General features: G+C 22.0%; 8 protein-coding genes across 8 annotated transcripts; 5 read left to right on the forward strand and 3 right to left on the reverse strand.

Annotated features, from left to right (window-relative positions):
- Positions 1 to 1,312: 1,312 nt before the first annotated feature.
- DDB_G0279741 (hypothetical protein) lies at positions 1,313 to 4,567 on the forward strand (the record flags this gene model as incomplete). Its single annotated transcript, XM_636431.1, has 1 exon — positions 1,313 to 4,567. One exon carries the CDS (start codon positions 1,313 to 1,315, stop codon positions 4,565 to 4,567), a length of 3,255 nt encoding a protein of 1,084 aa, XP_641523.1.
- A 173-nt stretch (positions 4,568 to 4,740) lies between these two features.
- On the reverse strand, positions 4,741 to 6,102 carry DDB_G0279743 (hypothetical protein; the record flags this gene model as incomplete). Its single annotated transcript, XM_636432.1, has 2 exons — positions 4,741 to 5,250; positions 5,365 to 6,102. 2 exons carry the CDS (start codon positions 6,100 to 6,102, stop codon positions 4,741 to 4,743), a joined length of 1,248 nt encoding a protein of 415 aa, XP_641524.1.
- Positions 6,103 to 6,477: 375 nt separating this feature from the next.
- On the reverse strand, positions 6,478 to 7,830 carry DDB_G0279745 (hypothetical protein; the record flags this gene model as incomplete). Its single annotated transcript, XM_636433.1, has 2 exons — positions 6,478 to 7,561; positions 7,682 to 7,830. The coding sequence occupies 2 exons, from the start codon at positions 7,828 to 7,830 to the stop codon at positions 6,478 to 6,480; spliced, it is 1,233 nt and encodes a 410-aa protein (XP_641525.1).
- A 611-nt stretch (positions 7,831 to 8,441) lies between these two features.
- Positions 8,442 to 9,400, forward strand: DDB_G0279747 (hypothetical protein; the record flags this gene model as incomplete). Its single annotated transcript, XM_636434.1, has 2 exons — positions 8,442 to 8,692; positions 8,782 to 9,400. 2 exons carry the CDS (start codon positions 8,442 to 8,444, stop codon positions 9,398 to 9,400), a joined length of 870 nt encoding a protein of 289 aa, XP_641526.1.
- A 156-nt stretch (positions 9,401 to 9,556) lies between these two features.
- On the reverse strand, positions 9,557 to 9,996 carry DDB_G0279749 (hypothetical protein; the record flags this gene model as incomplete). Its single annotated transcript, XM_636435.1, has 2 exons — positions 9,557 to 9,739; positions 9,856 to 9,996. The coding sequence occupies 2 exons, from the start codon at positions 9,994 to 9,996 to the stop codon at positions 9,557 to 9,559; spliced, it is 324 nt and encodes a 107-aa protein (XP_641527.1).
- Positions 9,997 to 11,290: 1,294 nt separating this feature from the next.
- On the forward strand, positions 11,291 to 15,027 carry DDB_G0279751 (hypothetical protein; the record flags this gene model as incomplete). The annotated part of the gene is made up of 4 exons (XM_636436.1): positions 11,291 to 11,926; positions 12,096 to 12,212; positions 12,468 to 13,399; positions 14,145 to 15,027. The coding sequence occupies 4 exons, from the start codon at positions 11,291 to 11,293 to the stop codon at positions 15,025 to 15,027; spliced, it is 2,568 nt and encodes an 855-aa protein (XP_641528.1).
- A 710-nt stretch (positions 15,028 to 15,737) lies between these two features.
- On the forward strand, positions 15,738 to 19,592 carry DDB_G0279753 (hypothetical protein; the record flags this gene model as incomplete). Its single annotated transcript, XM_636437.1, has 1 exon — positions 15,738 to 19,592. The coding sequence occupies one exon, from the start codon at positions 15,738 to 15,740 to the stop codon at positions 19,590 to 19,592; it is 3,855 nt and encodes a 1,284-aa protein (XP_641529.1).
- A 477-nt stretch (positions 19,593 to 20,069) lies between these two features.
- On the forward strand, positions 20,070 to 21,825 carry DDB_G0279755 (OB fold-containing protein, nucleic acid binding; the record flags this gene model as incomplete). Its single annotated transcript, XM_636438.1, has 2 exons — positions 20,070 to 20,325; positions 20,432 to 21,825. 2 exons carry the CDS (start codon positions 20,070 to 20,072, stop codon positions 21,823 to 21,825), a joined length of 1,650 nt encoding a protein of 549 aa, XP_641530.1.
- Between the last annotated feature and the right edge of the window lie 138 nt (positions 21,826 to 21,963).

Here is a 21,963-nt window from a genome sequence, read left to right on the forward strand (position 1 = left end):
CAAAACAGTAAAAAAAAATAAAAAAATAAAAATAAACTAACAAATAAACAAATAAAATTTTATTACATATTAACGGTAATAAAAATAAAAAAAAAAAAAAAAAATTTTAATTATTAAAAAAATAATAATTGTTATATAATAGTAATAATTATAAATAATAATAATAATAAAATAAAAAAATAAAATAAAATAAAAAATTTTATTTCTGTAAATAATAACAACCCCTTCTTTTTGGTCTTCATTTATTATTAAATAATTTCCAAATAAAAAAAATAATAGAAGTTTAGAACTTAAATAGTTTTATTACGACTCTTTAAATTTTAACATTCAATAAGTAAGTAATTTTAATTTAATTTAATTTTTTTATTGTATCCACCATCACATATATGACACACATCACCATCGTGCAAAATAAAATTTAATTGATCAAATAAAATCCAATAATTTTTATTTTTTTTATTTTTTTTTTTATCAAAACAAGTAATATTATGCTTTTCCTATTTTTTTTTTCGTCATCGACACACAATCAAAATTAAAATAAAATCCAAATAAATTTTTTTAAATAATCTTTTATTTTTTATTTTTTATTACATTTAATGTGCTTGTTTTAATTTAAAATAAAATTTTGGTGGATAATTCTAATTCAAAAGAAAGAAAAAAAAAATTTAAAAAAATTTTAAAAAAAAAAAATTAAAAAAGTAAAATTAAATAAAAAAAAAAATAAAAAACTACAATTACAATATAGTACGGGTGTGTACACCTCACATTCAATCTACTACTTAATAAATTCCATGTTTTATTAAAAGATTTGATTTATTTTTATAACCAAACATAAAATATTTTCCACCCAACCTTTTTTTTTTACACACAATTTACCCACACTCGAGTGATTATAATAGGTAAACCCGAATGTTGGATTACTACTATATAACACACTACCCCCACTTTTATTAAAATTGTGTTTGTTATGTGTTTGTGATTTTGTTTTAAAACTATATATAGATGGTGGAGAGAGCACTCTCTTTATTAATTTAATTTCTTTTTTTTTTTTTTTTTTTAATTTAAATTATTTTATTTTTTTTATTTTATTTTTTTTTTCTATTATTATTTATTAATTTATTTTTTATTTTATAATTAATAATATATTAACTAAACAAATATACAAAATATTTTGTATTAACATAAAATTTCTTGAATTTTATTATTATAAATAACAAAAAAAAAAAAAAAAAAAAAAAAAAAAAAAGATATTATAATAAATCAAATAAAATTATTTTTTTTTTTAATAAAAGAAAAAAAAAGAAAAAAAAAAATGTTTTCTTCAACAAATTCTTCTACATCCACATCAACAACTCCATCTAATTCGGTACCAAATAGTATTGGGTATATTTCATCTATTTCCCCACCATCACAACAGCAACTTCAACAATTATCACAAATTTCACAAAACCATTCACAAAATAATAATAATAATAATAATAATAATCAACAACAACAACAATCTTTTAGTTTTATTGAAAAACTAAATTCAAAAACTGGTAGTGTTCCAAAATTAAATCTGTGTAGAATTAGTAATAATATTATGAGTATATCAACCAATTCTACGACAACAACAAATAATTTAACACAAACCCCAACAACAACTACAAATTTTAGTACACAAAATACACCAATGTCTTTAAATATAATACCTGGACAAAATTCACCAACATCAAATAATAATTTCAATAATATAATTAATAATAGTAGTAATAATAATAGTGTACAAAATACACCAACATCATCAACATCATCAAGAAGGTTAAAAATTTATAAAGATTTTTGTTTAAAATATGGATCATTACAAACTGTTCATTTAAGATTAAATACACCCCAAGAACTTGTTTCAATATCAGAAGCATTAAAACAGAGACATTCAATTGTACATTTAAATCTTTCACATAATAAATCAATAAAAGAATTGGAAAGTTGGATAGCATTAGGTCTAGCATTAAAAGCACCAAATCAAACATTATCACAATTAAATCTTTCACATAATTCATTGGGTACTGAAGGTTTGTCATTAATTATTTCCGATATAATTAAAACAAATCGTTCCATTACTTGGTTAAATTTATCTCATAATAATTTGGACCAAGATGATGATCATTCCATAATGGATGCATTATTATATAATCAAACCATTCAAACATTGGATTTATCCAATAACGAATACCAATTGACATTGGATATATCTAATAGATTAAATTCATTTATTGAAAATTGTCAATCAATTACTCATTTAAATTTTTCACGTAATAGTAACCGACATCCAATAAGTGGAATTTCAAGAGCCTTACAAATAAACCAATCCCTTCGTCATATTGATCTTTCATTTATGTCAATTGCACCACAAGAATCGACTGAGCTAATTAAAACTTTAATTGGGTCAAGATTTTTAACATCAATTAATCTTCAACAAACTTTACTTTCAACTGTTGGCGAAACCTTTGGAATTAGTATCGTAAATTCATTAGCCAAACGTTATAATGACTACGACTTGGATGAAGAAGATGGATGTTTAAGTTTTGTTGATTCTAAAAGTAGTACTACAACGACAACAAATACTAATACTACTACTATTCCATTGGATCCAAACTCTCAAAATACTAGTGCAAATTCAATTTGTTTCACACCAAGTTGTTCATTCTCCTCTTCAAAATCATCATTAGAAGATGATGAATTTTATATTGCACCTCATAATCCAATTTTAAATTTAAATTTGGATGGTATTAATTTTGGTAAAAAAGCATTAAAATCATTTTTAAATATTTTAGCAAGAAATCAAGATTTAACTGAACTTGATCTAAGTTCAAATCAATTATGTGAAAGCAATGGTACCTATTTGGCAGACTTTATAAAGAGAAATAATTCAATCCAAACCTTATCAATAAGTAATAATGATTTCTATGAAAAAGCTGTTGATATAGCAGAATCCCTTCAATATAATAAATCCATTACAAGTTTTAATCTCTCTCATACAAAATGTTCAAATCTTATTGGTCGTGTATTGGCAAAATCATTATGCATAAATCATACCCTAAAGAAATTAATATTATCTCATACAAAAATGTCATGTGCTGGTATTGTTGAGTTTGCTCAAGGTTTAAAAGAAAATAAAATTCAATTGGAAAGTTTAAATTTAGATGATACTGATTTACAAGATAAAGGTGCCACTGAAATTGGTGAAGCAATTCGTTCAAATACTCATTTAACTCATTTATATTTAAATTCAAATTCAATTCTATCAAGTGGTGCCAAATCAATTGGTAAAGCTTTAAAACATAATTCTACATTAAAAGTACTTCATTTGGGTTACAATGAAATTGGTGTTAAAGGTCTTGATTCAATCTCTAAATCATTAAAAACCAATAAAACATTAATTGAACTTTCTGTAAAGAATAATTTAATTCCGGAGAAGGGTGGAATCGTTTTAACTGATTCATTAAAATCCAATCAAAAGTTAGAAACAATTAACCTTCGTGGTAATTTTTTGGGTATTAAAGGTGGTGCTGCAATTTCAAAACTTTTAACAACCAATCAAACTTTGACCAATATGGATTTATCACATAATAATTTAGATAAAGATGTAATTCATAAAATTCATCAACTTTTGAAAAAAAATCAAATTACAAATTCTACAAATCTAACTGCACAAACTAATCATCAATTACAAATGCAATATCAAACTCAAATTCAACAAATGTATGGTAATGTTCCAGTTTCATCCTCTTCTTCTTCTACTTCTTCAATCAATGGTAGTTCTGATGATATTCCAAATTCTCCAAAATCTCAACTTCATAGTTCATTGGGTTCATCAAAGAGTTCAATTTTTGAATCTGATGGTGGTGTTATTTCTTCAACAGATTATTACTTTGTTGAGCTTAATAATAATGCTGGTGTAGGTGGTGGTGGTGGTAGTGGTGGTGGTGGTGGTTATGGTAGTGGTGATACACCAACTACAGTACCAACGAATATTCATAATAATAATTCATTTTATGGTGGTCATAATATACCATGCACTTATAGACCTGGTACAGGTTCATCAAATAATTCACCAACCACAAATAATGTACCATTCTATCCATTTGGAAATGTATCAATGTCTAGTCCTTCTACTCCACGTGGATTTCCAACAACACCAAACTCAATGAATACACCAACTGCAATTAGATTCCCATCACAAAGTAATTTACCTATTACTCCACGTGCTCAATATCAACAACAATACATCCAATATCATCAACAATTACAATTACAACAACAACAACAACAACAACAACAAAATCAACAATTACAAAAACAATTACAACAATTAGAACAACAACAACAATTTCAACAATTATTACCATCTTCATCATCAGCCCAATCAACAAAAGTTATTACACAAGGTGGTAGTATGAAATCTCCAACTTCCTCTTCTGCAAAACCAAGTTTATTTTATATTCCATTTGAACAAAAACAACAATTACAACAACAACAACAACAATTACTACAACAACAACAACAATTACAACAACAAAATTAATTATTTATTTTATTTATTTATTTTAATTCTAATTTTACTTTCTTTAAAACATTTCTTAAAAAAAAAAAAAAAAAAAAATCTTTGTAAATAAAAAAAAATATATATATATAATCTTATTTAATTAATATGTACAATTGTATTTATTTGAATTTGTTTTGTTTAGTTTGGTTTACCTATATAAGTGAACCCTCAGAAGAAGAATTTGAACTAGTTGAACCAGTTGAATTTGATAATGATAATGGATTTGAATTAAATTCTAATTTAAAATCCTCATCAAGTATTTTCTTTGTAATGAAATCATTTGAATTTGATAATTTTGTAATATCAAAAGAGAATGGCACAACCTTATTTCTTAGAACTGTAATTTCTTGAGTTGGCTTAATTGGTGAAAATCCCTTGTGAGTATAATTTTGTTTCTTTAAATATACACCATACTTGTACCAATCTGGCTCATCATTAAAATCAATACCCTTTTCAAGTAATAACTTTTTTTTTATTTCTTGACCTGATAAACCATGAATTTGCTTTGGAAGGAAATGAGATTGTCCAACTTGACTAACTGAATTTCTCTTACAATCGATTATACTTCTCCAAATTAAATTATGACGAATTTCATCATTTGATGGTAATACAAATAATCTACTATCAAAACTTGGTGTTGCTGTTTTTAATAAATCTATAATCTTTTAAAGTGTGACACAAATAATAAAATTAATATTAGTACCTTTTTGTTTTTTTTTTATTATTATTATTATTATTATTATTATTTAATAATTATTTAATTGAAAATTACTTACTTTTTCTTCTTTGTCAGTATCATATAAAGCTTGAGTGATTGATTTATAAAAAACAGTTGAAGCTAAACCAGCAGTTAAAGAGATTAATTTTTGAACTTTACCATTGTATGCTAATTGTGGGATTTCACCATCATCAATTGCTTCTTTATCAATTGAAGGAAAACACATTGTAATTTCATCTGAAAAAGTATAGACAACAGTTGGAAGAAAAGTTTTCATTAAAGCAGTTGCAGTTTCAACCATTGCTTGATGAATTCTAATATCCCATGCAATACCTGGTTTCTTAAATACTTTTGAAAATTTACTAAATGAATGACCATCTAATCTAATTATAAATGAATTATTCTTTTCAATTGTAATTTTCATTCCATCTTCATATGATTTCATTCTATCGCCTAATGCTGAAAATGGATCATTCATTTTATTATTATTATTTATTTTTTGTTGCTTTTGTTGTTGTTGTTGCTTTTGTTGTTTTTGTTGTTGTTGTTGTTGTTGTTGTTGTTGTTGTTGTTGTTGTTGTTGTTGTTGTTGTTGTTTTTGTGGCGGTGATGAGTTCACCTTATTATTAGTATTATTATTAAAATTTTTTATATTTGTAAAATAACGTAAATTTATTGAGTTATTTTTATTTTGGTTAATATATGTGATTAATTTATTAAGAATTTGTCGTTGTTGTAATTTTGTATTTATATTGATTTGATTTAAACAATTTTTTAAAAATAATGTTCCATTCATTTTCAAGAAAAACAATAGAATGTTATTAAAAATTCGAAAAAAAAAAAAATAAAAAATAAAAAAAAATAAAAAAAAATAAAATAATTTTTTTTTTTTGATGTGCACAGTGTTGGTTTTTCACTTAATTTTAAAAATCAATAATTTGATTTTTTTTATTTTATTTCCTTTTTAATTATTATTTTTTTCTTTTTTTTAAGATAATTAAAATATTAAAAATTTCTTAAACTATAAAATAAAGATAAAATTTAGGAAAAAAATATTAAAAAAAAAAAAAAAAAAAAGTGAGTTTAAAGTAAAATAATTTAATTTATTTAATAATTTTTTTAATTTATTCTTGAATAAAATATTTAATTATTTATTTATTTATTTATTTATTTATTTAATTTTTGGTTTTAAATCAACTTTAAAATGTAAAATCATTTTAAATTCTTTTGAAGTTTCCCAAGTTTCAACTAGTTGATCAATGTTATGAGCAATATCACCAGGATAATAACTTAATAATACTTTTTTTTTATTATCAAAACCTTTGATTGAAACTTTGAGTCCAATATCTAAATGATATTCCTCACCATCTATTCTACCCAATTTCACAGTTACATAACCTTGATTATCATAACTATCACCAAATGGATATATTCTTATATAGAATCTATTAGTACCAATATAAAATTGCTCTTCAACTATTGAATGACCAACATCCAATGATTTCAATTTCATTTTCCAACCATTAATTAAAATTGTACCAGAACGACTAGTTGCACTATCATCCAATTTATTAATCATTGATTCCAATGTTGAAAATCTATCTTTCAATTCCTCTACCTCATCTTCAAGATTCTTAATTCTACTCTTTGAATAATACAAAGAATCTTTCAAAGCTGCAATCTCTGATTCCGAATTCTCTTTAATTTTTTTAATTTGATTTTGATAACTCTTTTGAATCTCAACTATTGAATTACTTAATTTAATTATACTCTCATCATCTATACCATTACCATTACCATTACTATTATTACTATTATTTATTGAAATTAAAGGTTTACATGAATTTGGAGTTTCTAAATGTTTATTTATATTCATTCTTGAATCTTTTTTACCACATAGAGCTGGACAATGGATTGACATGAATTGACATTCGTTTTGATGTTGTTCTAATGATATTTGTTTATAATATTTACAATCTCTACTATATTTACAATCAATTAAAAGATAACCACATTCATTTTTTATATGATGTAATAATTTTTCAATTGGTATATCTTGTCTCTTACAACCACCATCGCTTTTAATTACTAAAGTATTTCCAAATTTCTCTCTACCATTATTTAAACATGCTACTTTTTGTTTGAAAATTTCTTTTTCTAAATATAAATTCTTTGATAAATCATCTAAACTTTTAATTGATATTCTACATGAATGACATTCTTTTTTACCATTTTCTCCAATAATTTTTTCCCAACTTTAAAAAAATTAATTAATTAAAAAAAATAAAAAATAAAAAAAAATGATTAGTTTGAATTTATTTTTATTTTTTTTTTTTATTTTTTATTTTTTTTTTTTTTTTTAATTTAATAAATACCAAGATTTACAAGCACCATGACCCCTTTTACATTGTAAGCCATCAAATAATGGAAATGAACAAATTACACAATTATAATCATCATTTTCAAGATTGATTCTACCTTCTTTAAATATTTGTTCCAATGTTATTTCACTATTTCTTACCATCTTTTTTAAAAAAAAGCAAAATCTAATTTCTACTGATACTACAATTTATTATTACACTACAAATCCGTTTTTTTTTTTTTATTTTTTTTTTCATGAATATAAAAAAAAAAATAAAAGTTTACAAAAAAAAAAATAGTAAAAAAAAAAAAAAAAAACTTTTTTTTTTTTAAAAAAAAAAAAAAAAAAATAAAAATAAAATTAAATAAAAAAAAAAAAAGAGAAAAAAAATAAAATATTAATTATCAATCATATTTAAACAAAAGAAGTTATAACTTTTTATAAAACAATTGTTTTTTTATTTTTTTTTTTTATTTGGCCAACTTTTTCTCCACACCCACACCCCCAAATGAATTCTTTAGATATTATTTTTATAATTAAAAACCAAAATTTAAAAAAAACTAAAAGAATTTAAAATCCTGGTAAGTTGTCAAAAAAAAAAAAATAAAAAATAAAAAATAAAATAAAATAAATATCTTGAATAAAAAAATTTCAATTGAAAAATTCATAAAAAAAACAAAACCATAGTGCTGAGAAAAAAAAAAAAAAAAAAAATGAAAAAATAAAAAAAAAAGTAAAAACAATTGCTTAAAAAAAATAAAGTTAAAATAAGAATGAAATTAATTTTTTCATTAGTTTTAATTGTATTATATACAATTAATATTGTATTATCATCACAACAAACTTATCCATGTCCATTCTATAGATCATTATCATTAACCAACCCACCAATGAATGGCGATGATATTTATATTTTACAAAGTCTCTTAACTAGAACCACTGGTTTAGAGAATTTATCATTAACCTCAAATTTCGATCAAGATACTCAAATGGCATTAGCTAAATTTCAATCACTTAATAATGTGTATGTGTTAATTTTTTTTTTTTTTTTTTTTTCCCAAAAATTTATTAATTATTTTAATTTTAATTTTTTTTTTTTTAAAAAAAAAAAAGTGGAACTACATCGGGCACATTGGATGTAAATACAGCAAATTTAATATTAGAATTAAATAGTGAAGATGGATATGTTGATAATGGTCAAATTCCATCAGGATTTTTATATAAAGTTCATGTACCAGTTTACAAGAATAGATCAATTGAAACGATTGCAACACTTTATGATTCAAATTTGAATGTATTACTTACATTCCCAGTTAGAACTCATGGTCAAAATGATAATGTTACTGGATTAGCAGAGAATGAATTTTGTGAAGATGGGTCAACACCAACTGGTTTAATGACATTTGATTTGAATTCACCAGAACCTGATCCAATCTCGTTTGGTCCATATCCAATTAACCGTGCAGTTCAAGGTATCACTGGTAATGCTGCAATCGTTATCTCTAATATCAGAGATGGTATTTTAATGCATACTGGTGAATGGCCAGATTGGACACCATCACAACCAATGCCAAATTCTCATGGTTGTGTTCATGGTCATCCATCCGACATAGATCAAGTTCAGACCATACTTTCAACTCAATTAAATGTTGCAATTAGACAAAATACTTATGGTGCTATGCCATATACTCATCAACCACAAGGTATTTTATCAATTGAATTAATTGATTAAAAAAAAAAATAAAATAAAATAAAATAAAAAAAAAAAAAATAAGGGGTGGGGGTATTTTCTGTTTTTTTTTTTTTATTTTAATTTTTAGATATTTACAAGGTTTTAATATTTTAAATAATGATTATATATAATTTATATGGTATATGTAATATATAATTATTTTTTGTTGTTATTTGATGATGATGATGAGGATAAAGATTTTTGATATCTTTCCATTTCTTGAGTTATTTCTGGATGATCTTTTGCAAATTGTTCATCTCTTTCTTTGGCTTTTTTTGTTTCTAATGCTTCTAATCTTCTTTCGTTTAAATATTTTTTATTTTGAATTCTTTCTTCAACCTTTTTTTTTTTTGAAAAAAAAAAAAAAAAAAAAAAAAAAAAAAAAAAGTTAATATTTTTTAATTTTTTAAATTTATTTATTATTATTATTAATATTATTTTTTAAAAAAACATACATATGGTTTAGAAGCTAAAACTGCAATAAATAAAGGTATAGTAATTAATTGAACCACTTTAAATATTTTAGCACCTGGTGTTTTTGGGTTTGATTCAACTCCCATTTTTTCTAATAATCCTTTAAAACTAAATCCACTCATTTTATTTTATTTTTTATTATTTTTATTTTTTTAAACAGTTAATAAACGAGACTAGAAATCGGTATTTTTTAGGTAAGACGAAAAAAAAAAAAATTTTAAAAAAATAAAAATAAAAAAAAAAAAAAAAAAATTTGAAAAAAAAAAAAAATAAAAAAAAAAGAAATTAAAAATAAATATTGTTGATTATTTTTATTATTAGTATTACTATTATTATTTTTATTATTATTATTATTTTATTATTGTTATTTAATTTTATTTTAATTAAACCATCATTACTACTATCTTCAGTGTTTTACTAAATTGGAAAAAAATAAATAAATAAAAATATTTGAAATAGATTAAAAAAAATGAAATAATCAATTTTTAGATCCAACCAATTTTAGAAATTTGATAATCGATTGGAATGGTAATTAATTAATTTAAAATATTATTAAATTAATTCCTCAGATGATCGGTGAAAAAAAAAAAAAAAAAAAAAAGAAAAAAAAAGAAAAAATCAAAATTAAAATAAAATTAAAATTAAAAAAAATAAAATTTTATTTTGGAAAAAAAAAAAAAAAAAAAAAAAAAAAAAACAAAAACAAAAAACACATTTTTTGGGGTTAAAACTATTTTTAACCACACACATTTCTTTATCTGTATAAATCATTGCCCGGGTTTTAAATTTAAATTTTTAAAAAAAATAATATAATTAAAAAATTTTTTTATTATATTTTTTTTTATTTTTTTTTGTCATTTTAAAAAATTTTATTATTACTCACTATAATAATAGTAATAATATAATAATAATAACAATAATATAATAATAGTAATAATAATACTAATAATAGTAATATTTAATAATATACTAAACTATATTTATAATTATTAATCTTCTCATTTTTATTTTTATTTTTACTATTATTATATTATTTTATTATTATTATTATTATTATTATTATTATTGTTGTTGTTAAAAATTGTGCAAACTACCACAAAACCACAAAGTAAGTGACATATATAATTAAAATTTAATTCAAATAAAAGGGAACAAATAGAAATTTTTTTATTTCTTTTATTTTTTATTTTTTTTTATTTTTTATTTTATTTTTTTTTTGCTTTTTATATAATTTATTTCATAAAAAAAAAAAAAAATATTCATTTTCAAAATATTTTTAAAAATAAAAATTAATTTAATTTAAAAAACAAAAAAACAGGGACTGGTTTTGAAACAAAAAAAATAAAAAAAAAATAAAAAAAAAAAACAACAAAAAAAAAAAAAAAAACCAATTTTTAGTTTTGTAGATAAATAACGATGATTAAAAATATTAAAGAGGGGTTATCACATGCAAGAAAGGATAAAATTAAAATTCAATATGAAATAGAATTTAAAAAGATTACCAATTTACCAGATGATTTAGTTGACCAATCTATAACGATTAAATGGGAGAGAGGAAAGAGTGAAAAAGGTGAAACTAAAGAATTTAGAGTATTGGGTGGTCAAATTGAAAATTTACATGCATCTAGAAATTTAGCACATTCAATCTCTCTAAATCAATTAACCTATGATAAATCAAATAAAACAACTTCAAATCATACTAGAGCAGGTTATAATACAATTAGTGGTAGTATTAGTAGTGGTAGTAATAATAATAATAATAATATTAATAATAATAGTAATGCCAATACAAACATAATATCAAGTGCAACACCATACATTGAATTGGAAAAAATTCCAAGAACTTTATCAAGAAAACAAAGTAAACTATTATTGGGTAATAAAATCGATGGAAATAATCCACATATGTGTAGTGGTGATGCAATGGCTATCATTCCAAATGAAAAAACCATCTTTAAAGTTCACTTATTTTCAAATACAATTCATTCAAAACAAGATCATTCATTACAAACTAACTATGAACAAAAATTATTAAATTTATATTTATATAATGTAAGGGTTTTTTATTTAATTTTTACAAAAAAAAAAAAAAAAAAAAAAAAAAAAAAAAAATATTTTAAAAGATTATCTTTTTTTTATTTTTAATTAAATAATATTAATATTATTTTTTTTATTTTTTTATTTTTTTAAAAATTATAATTTATTTTTCATATCAATATAGAATAATAATATTTTATGTCATACTCAAATTGATTTGTCATTGCATGCAGAAGAAAGCACATATAATACAGTAGCAATTCCATTTCCTTCTTCATCTTTGGCACAACCTACGTTATATGTATGTATTTTTAAAAAAAATTAATTTTATTATTTTATATATTTATTTATTTATTTTAAATAATTTTAAATAATTTTAAATAATTTTAAATAATTTTAAAAAATAATAATTTAATTAATTTATTTAAAATAATTTTTTTATTATACATACTAAATTGTAATAATATTAATATAATTTAAATTATTAATTATAATAATAAAACTAATAATATTAAAAAAAAAAAAAAAAAAAAAAAAAAATAATAATAATAATTAGATGAATATAAAAACAACATTTTTAAAATATAATGATAAACCTATAATTAAAGCATCAAAAGAAGTTATTTCTAAAAAAGAATTGGGTAATTTTTTACAACCCAATGGAGCAAACAAATTATTAGAATATCAAGGTGAGGTTTATTTTTATCAAAGATATAATAATATTAATAATAATAATAATAATAATAATAGTAATACTGTTGGAGGAAGTGCAGAAGGAACAAGTACAAATAATATGGATAATAACACCAGCAACAACAGCAACAATAATAATAATTTAAATACTAGTATCACTAGAAGATACTCAACTAATAGCGGGAAAGAAAGTGTAAATAAAGTTTTAAGATTCGAATTGGATGAGACTCCAAACAATAATAATAATAACAAAAATGTAGAAAATGTGGAAAATGTAGAAAATGTAAATAGAAATAATATTAATAGTGAAAATAATGATAATACAAACAACAACAACAACAACAACAACAACAACAACAACAACAACAACAACAACAACAACAACAACAACAACAACAACAACAACAACAACAACAACAACAATAATAATAATAATAACAATGATAATACAAATAATATCAATGAAAATAATAATTATAATAATGAAAGAAATTCAGCGCAATCAACTGGTAGCACATTGGATGAATTAACAGAAGAAGATCATTTTAAGAATACTGTGTCAGAAGTTACACATAATAGAATAGTTTGCCAAAAGAATGAAGAGATTAAAACTTTGAATGAAAAGATAAAAAAACTTCAAGAGGATGTAAGTGATCAAAAAAGATTACGTGCTTCATTACAATCTTTAATTGATGATTGTAGAGTAAAGGTTTTAGAATATGAAGAACATTTCCATCGTGCACAGTCTTTAGAAAATTTTGCAAAGAAACAATTGATAATTGCCATTTCATTAAAGTTATTGAAAAATAAAAACAAAAAATAAAAATAAAAATAAAAAATGAAAAATAAAAATAAAAAATAAATTAATAATCTTTGTTTTATTTTTATAATCTTAATATTATTATTTTTATTATTTAAAAAAAAAAAAAAAAGAAAAAAAAAAAAAAAAAAAAATTTGTGAGTATGTGGGGAAAGTGTTTTATTAATTTCATAATTATTTTTATGTGTTGTTCAACTGGGGTTTCCAAACACAAAAAAAAAAAAAAAAAAAAAGAAAAAAAAAAAAAAAAAAAAAAATCACAAAACTTAGATAATTATTATTATTATTTTTATCATTTTTTTTTATTTAATCTCGATTTCAAAATTTAAATTGATAAATATTGGGGGTGTTTAAAAAAAATTCATTGTTTTTTTTTTACCTTTTTATTTTTTTATATAGTTTAAAAAATTATATCAAAAAAAAAAAGAGGTTGGGAAATATATTATTCATTTAAATTTAATTAAATTTTTTTTTTTTTTTTTTTTTTTATTTTCTAACTTTTTTAAATTTTGTTTTGTTATTTAATTGGAAGTTTTTTTTTTTTTTTTTCTTTTTTTTTTTTTGTTTATTTGTATTAAATTGAAAAAAAGAAACAAAAAAAAGATAAATAAAAAAAAAAAGTTTTTATTAATTTCCCAAAAAAAAAATAATAATAATAATAAAATAATAAATATAATAAATACCAATTTTTACTAATTCCAAAAACTATATTGGTGTTAGCTTTGAAAGTAATTTCTCATTTGCTATCGCTTCACATCTATTGAAAGGTTTGAAATATCCATCAACTAAAACTACAACTTCACGTCTTTTAACAACCTTTATGACAATCACTGCAAAGAAATCAAGTGGTAGTGCAATTTTAGGTTATTTGACTGCCTTGCTAATAACAGAGGGTGAAGTTAGTAATTTGGATCAAATTATGCAATTGGCAAGTGATGGTGGTACATCGAATCATAGTACCAATAGAACAACTACCTCTCAAACTCTTCATATTCTATTCAACGATCATATGGTCCCAGATGTTGACCATGCAAGTTTATTATTCACTTTCTTGGTAACCATCCTTTCACATACCGATCGTGAACACGAACAACTTTTCATTTATGAAGCTTTGAAAGAGGGTGTTCAATTTATGCCACAAGCTTTCCCTGTCATCTATAAATCCTTTATTCCAAAATTATCATCGGTTATCTCCTCTTCTCAAATTGAGAAAATGATGTCTGCTTCCTTATCCATTATGGAACATATGTTTTCAATTGAACCACCAAAATCTGAAATGGTCGCTCCACATTTAGCATCCTCACCACCATTGAGCTCTTCACCACCATTAAGTTCTTCAAATTCTTCAGTTTCCTCATTGTCAAGTAGTAATAATAATATCAGTGTTGGTAGTAATGGTGCCAATGGTGGTAGTCAATTAAATTTAGCAAATGGTAATCATCATCTCTATGGTATTGCTCACTTAAAGAAATTAGGTTTCCAAGGTTTACCAGATTGTGGTTCAGGTTTCAATAGACCTTCAACTCAATCAATTAATGATTCTATCCTCAAAACTTTAGCTGAATTATTAAATCAAATTTCTTCACAACAACTCAAACATTAAAAAAAAAAAAAAAAAAAAATAAATAAATAAATAATTAAAAAAAAAAATAAAATAAAATAAAAATAAAAATTGTATAAAAAGTTCAAAAATTCTTGCATTAGAAATGTTTTTTTAAAGAAATTCAACTGTGTTTGATTTATTTATTTATAGAAAGTGTTACCACTTTAAAAAAAAAAAATTTGTAACGTCATAAAATATCGGGGTTAGAAAAAAAAAAAAAAAAAAAAAAAAAAAAAAAATTATAATAATTTTATTAAAAAAAAAACTCCAATGCAAGAAAACACAAAGAAAATTTGAAATCAAAATCAATTTACGGTCTGAATTAACAAATCTTTACCAGACTAATCGATACCTTTTAGGTTTTTTTAATTTTTTTTTTTTTTTTATATTTATTTTATTTTTTTTTTTATTTTTTTTTTTTTTAAGATTACTTTAACTGACACACAAAATATTTATAGTGCTCGTTCTGTATTAAAAAAAAAAAAAAAAAAAAAATAAAAATAACATATAATAAAATTTATTATATATATATATATATATAAAAAAAAAAATTAACATATAATAAAATTTATTATAAAAAAAAAAAAAAAAAAAAAAAAAAAAATTAAAATATTATAAAATTTAATATATATAAAAAAAAAAAAAAAAAAATTAAAAGATATTTTTATCTTTTTTTTTATTTTTATCTTTTTTTTATTTTTTAATAAAAAATGTTTGGTTTTACTTTTTTAAAAAATACATACATTTTTTCGAAAATAAAAGTTAGGATTGCAATAGTTGAAGCTATTATTGTTTCATTTTCAAGTATTTTTTGTTTAGTACCATGGAATTTCAATTTCAATGTCAATTCACTATGTTTAATACCAGTATTTTCACTAATGTCGTCGTGTAGTATCTCATCATATACAAGTATACATTTGGCTACAACTATGTTATATGGTACATTATCAGCAAGTTTATATTGTTATTTAGTATTGTTAATTACAAGAGACACAATTTGGATTACATTTATAACCACATTTATTTTCTCATATATTATGGCCACATTAGTAATGATGCCAAGAAGATATATGAGTGGATTATTTATGAAGAAAATGTTTTTAGATATTATAATAGTATTATATTTCACACCACAAGGTGAATATTTTGAAAATATTTGGCAGAATATAGTTTGTGCTGGATTTATTTTCTCATCAGTGGTATTGGGTCAAGTGGCTTTCCCATCATTAGCATCACGTATATTCTTTAAATATTCAATAGATGTTATGCAAACAACTAGAGATTTCCTTCGAGTAATTAATTTTCAATTAGAAGAGAATTTATATAAAAAAAATAATAATAATCCAGGTATTAGTATTATTGATGATGATAATAATAATAATATAAGTAATAGTGGTATTAATAATCAACAAAAACAACTATCACCAAATTTTGAAAATGGTGCAAGTACAATTGTTGGTAATAATAATAATAATAATAATAAATTTTTAGAAAGTGATGAACAAACAACATCATATCGTCAACCATTTGAAGAAATTGAAAACCAATTCATTAGAGAACAACAATTAAAGTCAACAAATACTGATAATTTCGATTTACCAATATCAGTTAATTTAAATTTACCAATTAGTAAAGAGGATTTAGAATCTAATCATCAGAATCAAATTGCAACTGAAAATATTGAATTTTTTGATCCAATTTTACCAATAACACTCAACAGCAATAATAATAATAATAATAATAATAATAATAATAATAATAATAATAATATTTTTGATGAGAAATTAAAATTACCATTGGCAAGATCAATGATTATTAATAAAAGTTCAGATATTGAAGTTAAAAATCCAGATTCAAAATTAGAAAAACCTTCAATTTCAAATAGTAATGGTATAGAAATGAATGAGATTAAAAAAAGTAGCAATAATAATAGTAGTGAGAATAATAATAAAATCCAACAAGATATAAATATAGAGCATCAACCAGAACAACAATCAGAACAACAATCCCAAACACAACATCAATTACAACAACAACAACAACAACAACAACAACAACAACAAGCACAAAATCAATTACAACATCAACAATCAGAAATTCCAATTAATAATATAGATTCTCATCATGAAGATACAAAATCAATCATTTCAACAGATAATTTAGATAAAAAGATAAAGATTATTAAAGAATTAGATATAGAACCACTTGAAAAACAAATGAAAATATTAGAAGTTAAATTATCTGGTGAAATTAATACATTAACATTATTATATAATGAATCTAAATCAGAGAGATGGAACAGTAACTTGAATGCAGATTACAATAAGTTATTATCAATTTTAGAGATGCAATTAAAACAATTACTTTCAATTAAAATTGCAATGATTAATGGATTTAGTAAATTGGCAAGTAGAGAATTAATAACTCCATTAATTCCATTCATTGAATGTTTAGTTGAAGAAGTTTATTTACAAATGGGTTTAATGATTGATATTTTATCTTCAAATTTACCTGAATTTTTAAATAATAATCAAAATATTCAAAATAATAACAATAGTAATAATAATCAAAATAATAATAATAATAAAAATGAAGAAATAATTAATATGGTTAGTTCAGTTTTATATAATTCATTTGATGAAACTGAAGAATTAGTTAATAAAGTAAAAAGTGCATTTAAACAAGTTGTTGATGAATATCAAAAAGGTAATCATCCAATTTTATCAGGTACAGAAGTTTCAAAAGTTCATTATTTTATACATGGTTTATTTTCATTAACACTTCAACAAAGAAATATCGCAGATTTATTAATTAAAGTTAAAAGACAACAACATTTAGAATCTGTAAGATGGGAATTGGTTAAAAATGGTTTATTAACAATTTTAAAAGCATTTCCATTATTTATTATAAAATATTTAAAGAAATTAATAATAAAGAGTGAAAATAAAAAAGAACAAGGACAAGAAGAAGGTGAAGATAGTGTTATTATTAAAATTATAAAATGGATTAAATTTAATTTCTTTAAGAATGCTAAATGGAAATACCCATTTCAGGTTGCAATTGGCTTATTGTCAACTATTATACCATTTTATTATTTTGAAGGTTGGAGTTATAATGAATTGGTAATTCATGGTGTTTGGACATGTGCAACTGTAATGCTGGTAATGGTGAGTAGCGTTGGTGCAACTATTAGACGTGGTTTGGATCGTTTTATGGCCACTGTCATTGGTGGAATAATTGGATTTTTAACATCTCTACTATGTAGTATTATCCCCTCGCCCGGTAAAGAGATTGTAATTGTGGTAGTGACATTTATCTTCACATTTTTAATGAGTTTCCCTCAACAACACCCAGCTCATACATATGCAGGAGCAGTATCTGGTTTAACTTTTATTTTGGTTGTTTTTGGTCAAAATTTTACAAAAAATTTCGATTATATGTATGCTGTACTCAGATCATTTCATATTCTTTTGGGTGTAATTTGGGTTATCATTCTCAGTATGACCGTTTTCCCTTATTTCACTTACAAAGGTACAAGAATTAAAATATTTCAAATTACCAATGCAATGTCAGATTGTTTCATTAGTATCCTTGAAGCTGGTTTAAGATTAAATGAATCAATTTCTGAAATTAATGATCCAGAGTTTTCTTCATTATTCAATTATTACATTAAAATTCAAGGTGAAGAAATAATAACCTTTGGTAAAGATGAAAAAGAAGAAACTGATGAATTTTTAATTAATGAAAAAAGAAAGAAATTAATTTTAAATATAATTTTAAATCATAAAAATGATTTAATTAATAGTTATTTAAATAATAATAATAATAATAATAATAATAATAATAATAATAACAATGATCAAAATATTGATTCAAATTCAAATTTAAATAATAATAATAATAATAATTTTAATGAAAATAATATAAATAATATTATTAAAGTTCAAGATAAAGAATTTATGAAGAGTGAAAGAAAAAAGAAAAAGAAATTAATTTTTGAATCATTAAGAAATGTTAGAGTTGGTATCGATCAAGTTAAAGCATCATTATTTGATGTAAAATCAGAGTTACAACTTATATCACCAAGAAAGATTGAAAAGTATTTATCGATAGCAGTAAATTTGGATAATTCACATACTAGATTGGTTGCATTAGAGAATTCATTCGATCCAATATTTAGTGACTTGGTAAAATTATCAATGTTTCAATTATCAAAACCACTTTTAAATTTATTTAGAATTTTAATTAAATCTAAATTTCAATTAAAACAATTAATGGCAAGTAAAATCAATAGTGACCAATCATTGGATATCATTATGAACGCTTCTCAATCGATTCAATCCGCTTTAAAACAATTTGATCATGATTATCAATCAATTCGTTCTCATCTTTTAAGTGAAAAGGTTTTTCATCATTTACATCCTGAAATGATTCAATTCGGTTCAGGTATTCATTCAATTCAAATGTTTATTCAAAATTTCGTTATTCTACTAGAAGATTTACGTTCAATTAGAAAAGAGAAAAGTTATTTTAAACAACTTTTAGGTTTTTTATTTAAAAAATAATTTTTTTTTTTTTTTTTTTTTGATATTGGATATATATATCCAATATCATTAAAAATAAAAATAATAATCAAAAATAAAATTAATAATATAATTTAAATTCCACTTGCCATTAAAATGAAACTATAATACTATTAAAATGAATATTTCTTTTTTAAAGGATCATTTAAAAATTATTTAATTTTATTTTTATTTTTATTTTAATTTTATTAAAATGTTATATTTTCTTACTGTGATCTAAATAAAAAAATAAAATGATAAAAATAATAAAAAAAAAAAAAAAAAATCATAAAAAATTAACATTATCATTATTAGTTTATTCTCAAAAATAATATTCCTTGAAAAAGATATTGGGAAAAAAAAAAATTTTATTTTTGTTTTGAAAAAAAAAAAAAAAAAAAAAGATATTTTAACCGTTTTTTTTTTATTTTTTTTTTTATTATTAATAAATTTCTAACATTCACATAAAAAAAAAAAAAAATGTCAAAAACATTGTATATCTTTGATTTTGATGGTACATTATTTAAATCACCAGAACCAAATCCATCAACATGGAATCCCTCAATAATTGGTAAAATTAAGGGAATGCCAGACGAAGGTGGTTTTGGTTGGTTTCAAGATACAATCACATTAGACGATCCATACGTACCAACAAAACCAGATAGAGATATTTGGTTTAATAAAAATGTTTTAGATGATGCTTTAAATGCACTCAAACATCCAAATAATGTAGTTTGTAAATATTAATATAAAAATGAAAGAAATAATTTTATTTTGATTTTAATTTTAATTTTAATTTTAATTTTAATTTTAATTTTTTATATTTTTTTATTTATTTGTAGGTTTATTAACAGGCAGAACTGTTTTATATGAAAAAATTATTGATAGAATTTTAGAATCAGTAGAATTAAATTTTCATCATAAAGGATTGAAACCATTGAATATTGCAAATTCTCAAAGGGAAACTACATTTGATTTTAAAAAGAGATTCATTTTGAATTTAATGCATAATACTTACAAGGATGAAATTAAGAGAGTAGTCGTATATGAAGATAGAATTAATCATGTAGATTTATTCAAATCTTTTTTAGCTTCATTACCAAGTTTAGATTCATATAAAGTTAAACATATTGAAGAGGAATCAAAATATTTAGAATATCAAACTGAATTAGCATTGGTTGATTATTTAGTTACAAAAAACACTTCTCCAAAAGCTGAGTTAAAAAAACACACAGATTATACTGGTTTGGTTTTAGATAATCAATCAATCAATAAGATTTTATCTTTGGTTGAAATTCCAAAAAATTGGTTGTTAAAAGCTCATCATATCACTTTAAATTTAGGTCCAATTAATCATAAGCTTTGGAAACCAATTGAAAAATCTTCAGATTCAACTGATGAAACAAATGTTTTAAATGAAATTAAAAATTTATCAATCTCTGAATCTTCAACTAAAACAACAACAACAACAACAACAATTGTTGTTGATGATGTTTCAACTCAAACAGCTTGTTCTTCAACCACCACAACTACAGCTTCAACAACTGTATCAACTTCAACATCAAATGATTTTGAAAATATTTATAAGGTTGGAACAAAGTGGACAGCTAAAATTGAAGCAATTGGTTTCAGTCAAAATGCTTTAGCCTTTAAGGTTCAAGGTATTCCAACTGCTAATGTAATTCCTCATTGTACAGTTGCAATTCATCCAAACGGTAAAGCATCAGATAGTAATTCAATTAGAAATTGGTATCCAATTAATACTTTGAAATTGGGCGAAAGAGTTTGCTTAAACTCTTATGATGAAAGAGAACTATCAATCTATAAAGAATTAATTGAAAAACAAGATCAAGTTAAACTTGACTCACCTTCAAAAGGAAATCTCTCCACTGGAAAAAACAAAAAATCAAAGAGTGGAGCTGATACTAATAACACTTTAAAAGAACCAAGTGTTTGTTTTGTAACTTTACCATTAGATTTATATGAAACAAATGGTTTAACTTTAAGCGGTGAAATTGTAGAGTGTGGTAAATTATCATATGAAATTCAAAAAGCACCAAAGAAAGAAAAGATTCAACCATATCCAATCATTCAAAGAGTTGTACCTGAATTATCAAAAGCTGAAATCTTAAAGATTGTCCCATTGGTTACTGATTGGATTAATAAATCAAATACAACCGAAATATTAAAAATTGAAAAATATATTAATGATAATTTTAATGATTTTAAAAAATAATAAAAATTATCAACGTGTAATAATATAATATTAAGTAATTATAATAAAGATAAAAAGATTTAATAAAAAAAACTATTATATTAAATAAATATATATATATATATTTTTTAATTAAGTATTTAAATATTAAAATAGTTT

Source organism: Dictyostelium discoideum, assembly GCF_000004695.1.
Source record: "Dictyostelium discoideum AX4 chromosome 3 chromosome, whole genome shotgun sequence".
Taxonomy (NCBI): domain Eukaryota; phylum Evosea; class Eumycetozoa; order Dictyosteliales; family Dictyosteliaceae; genus Dictyostelium; species Dictyostelium discoideum.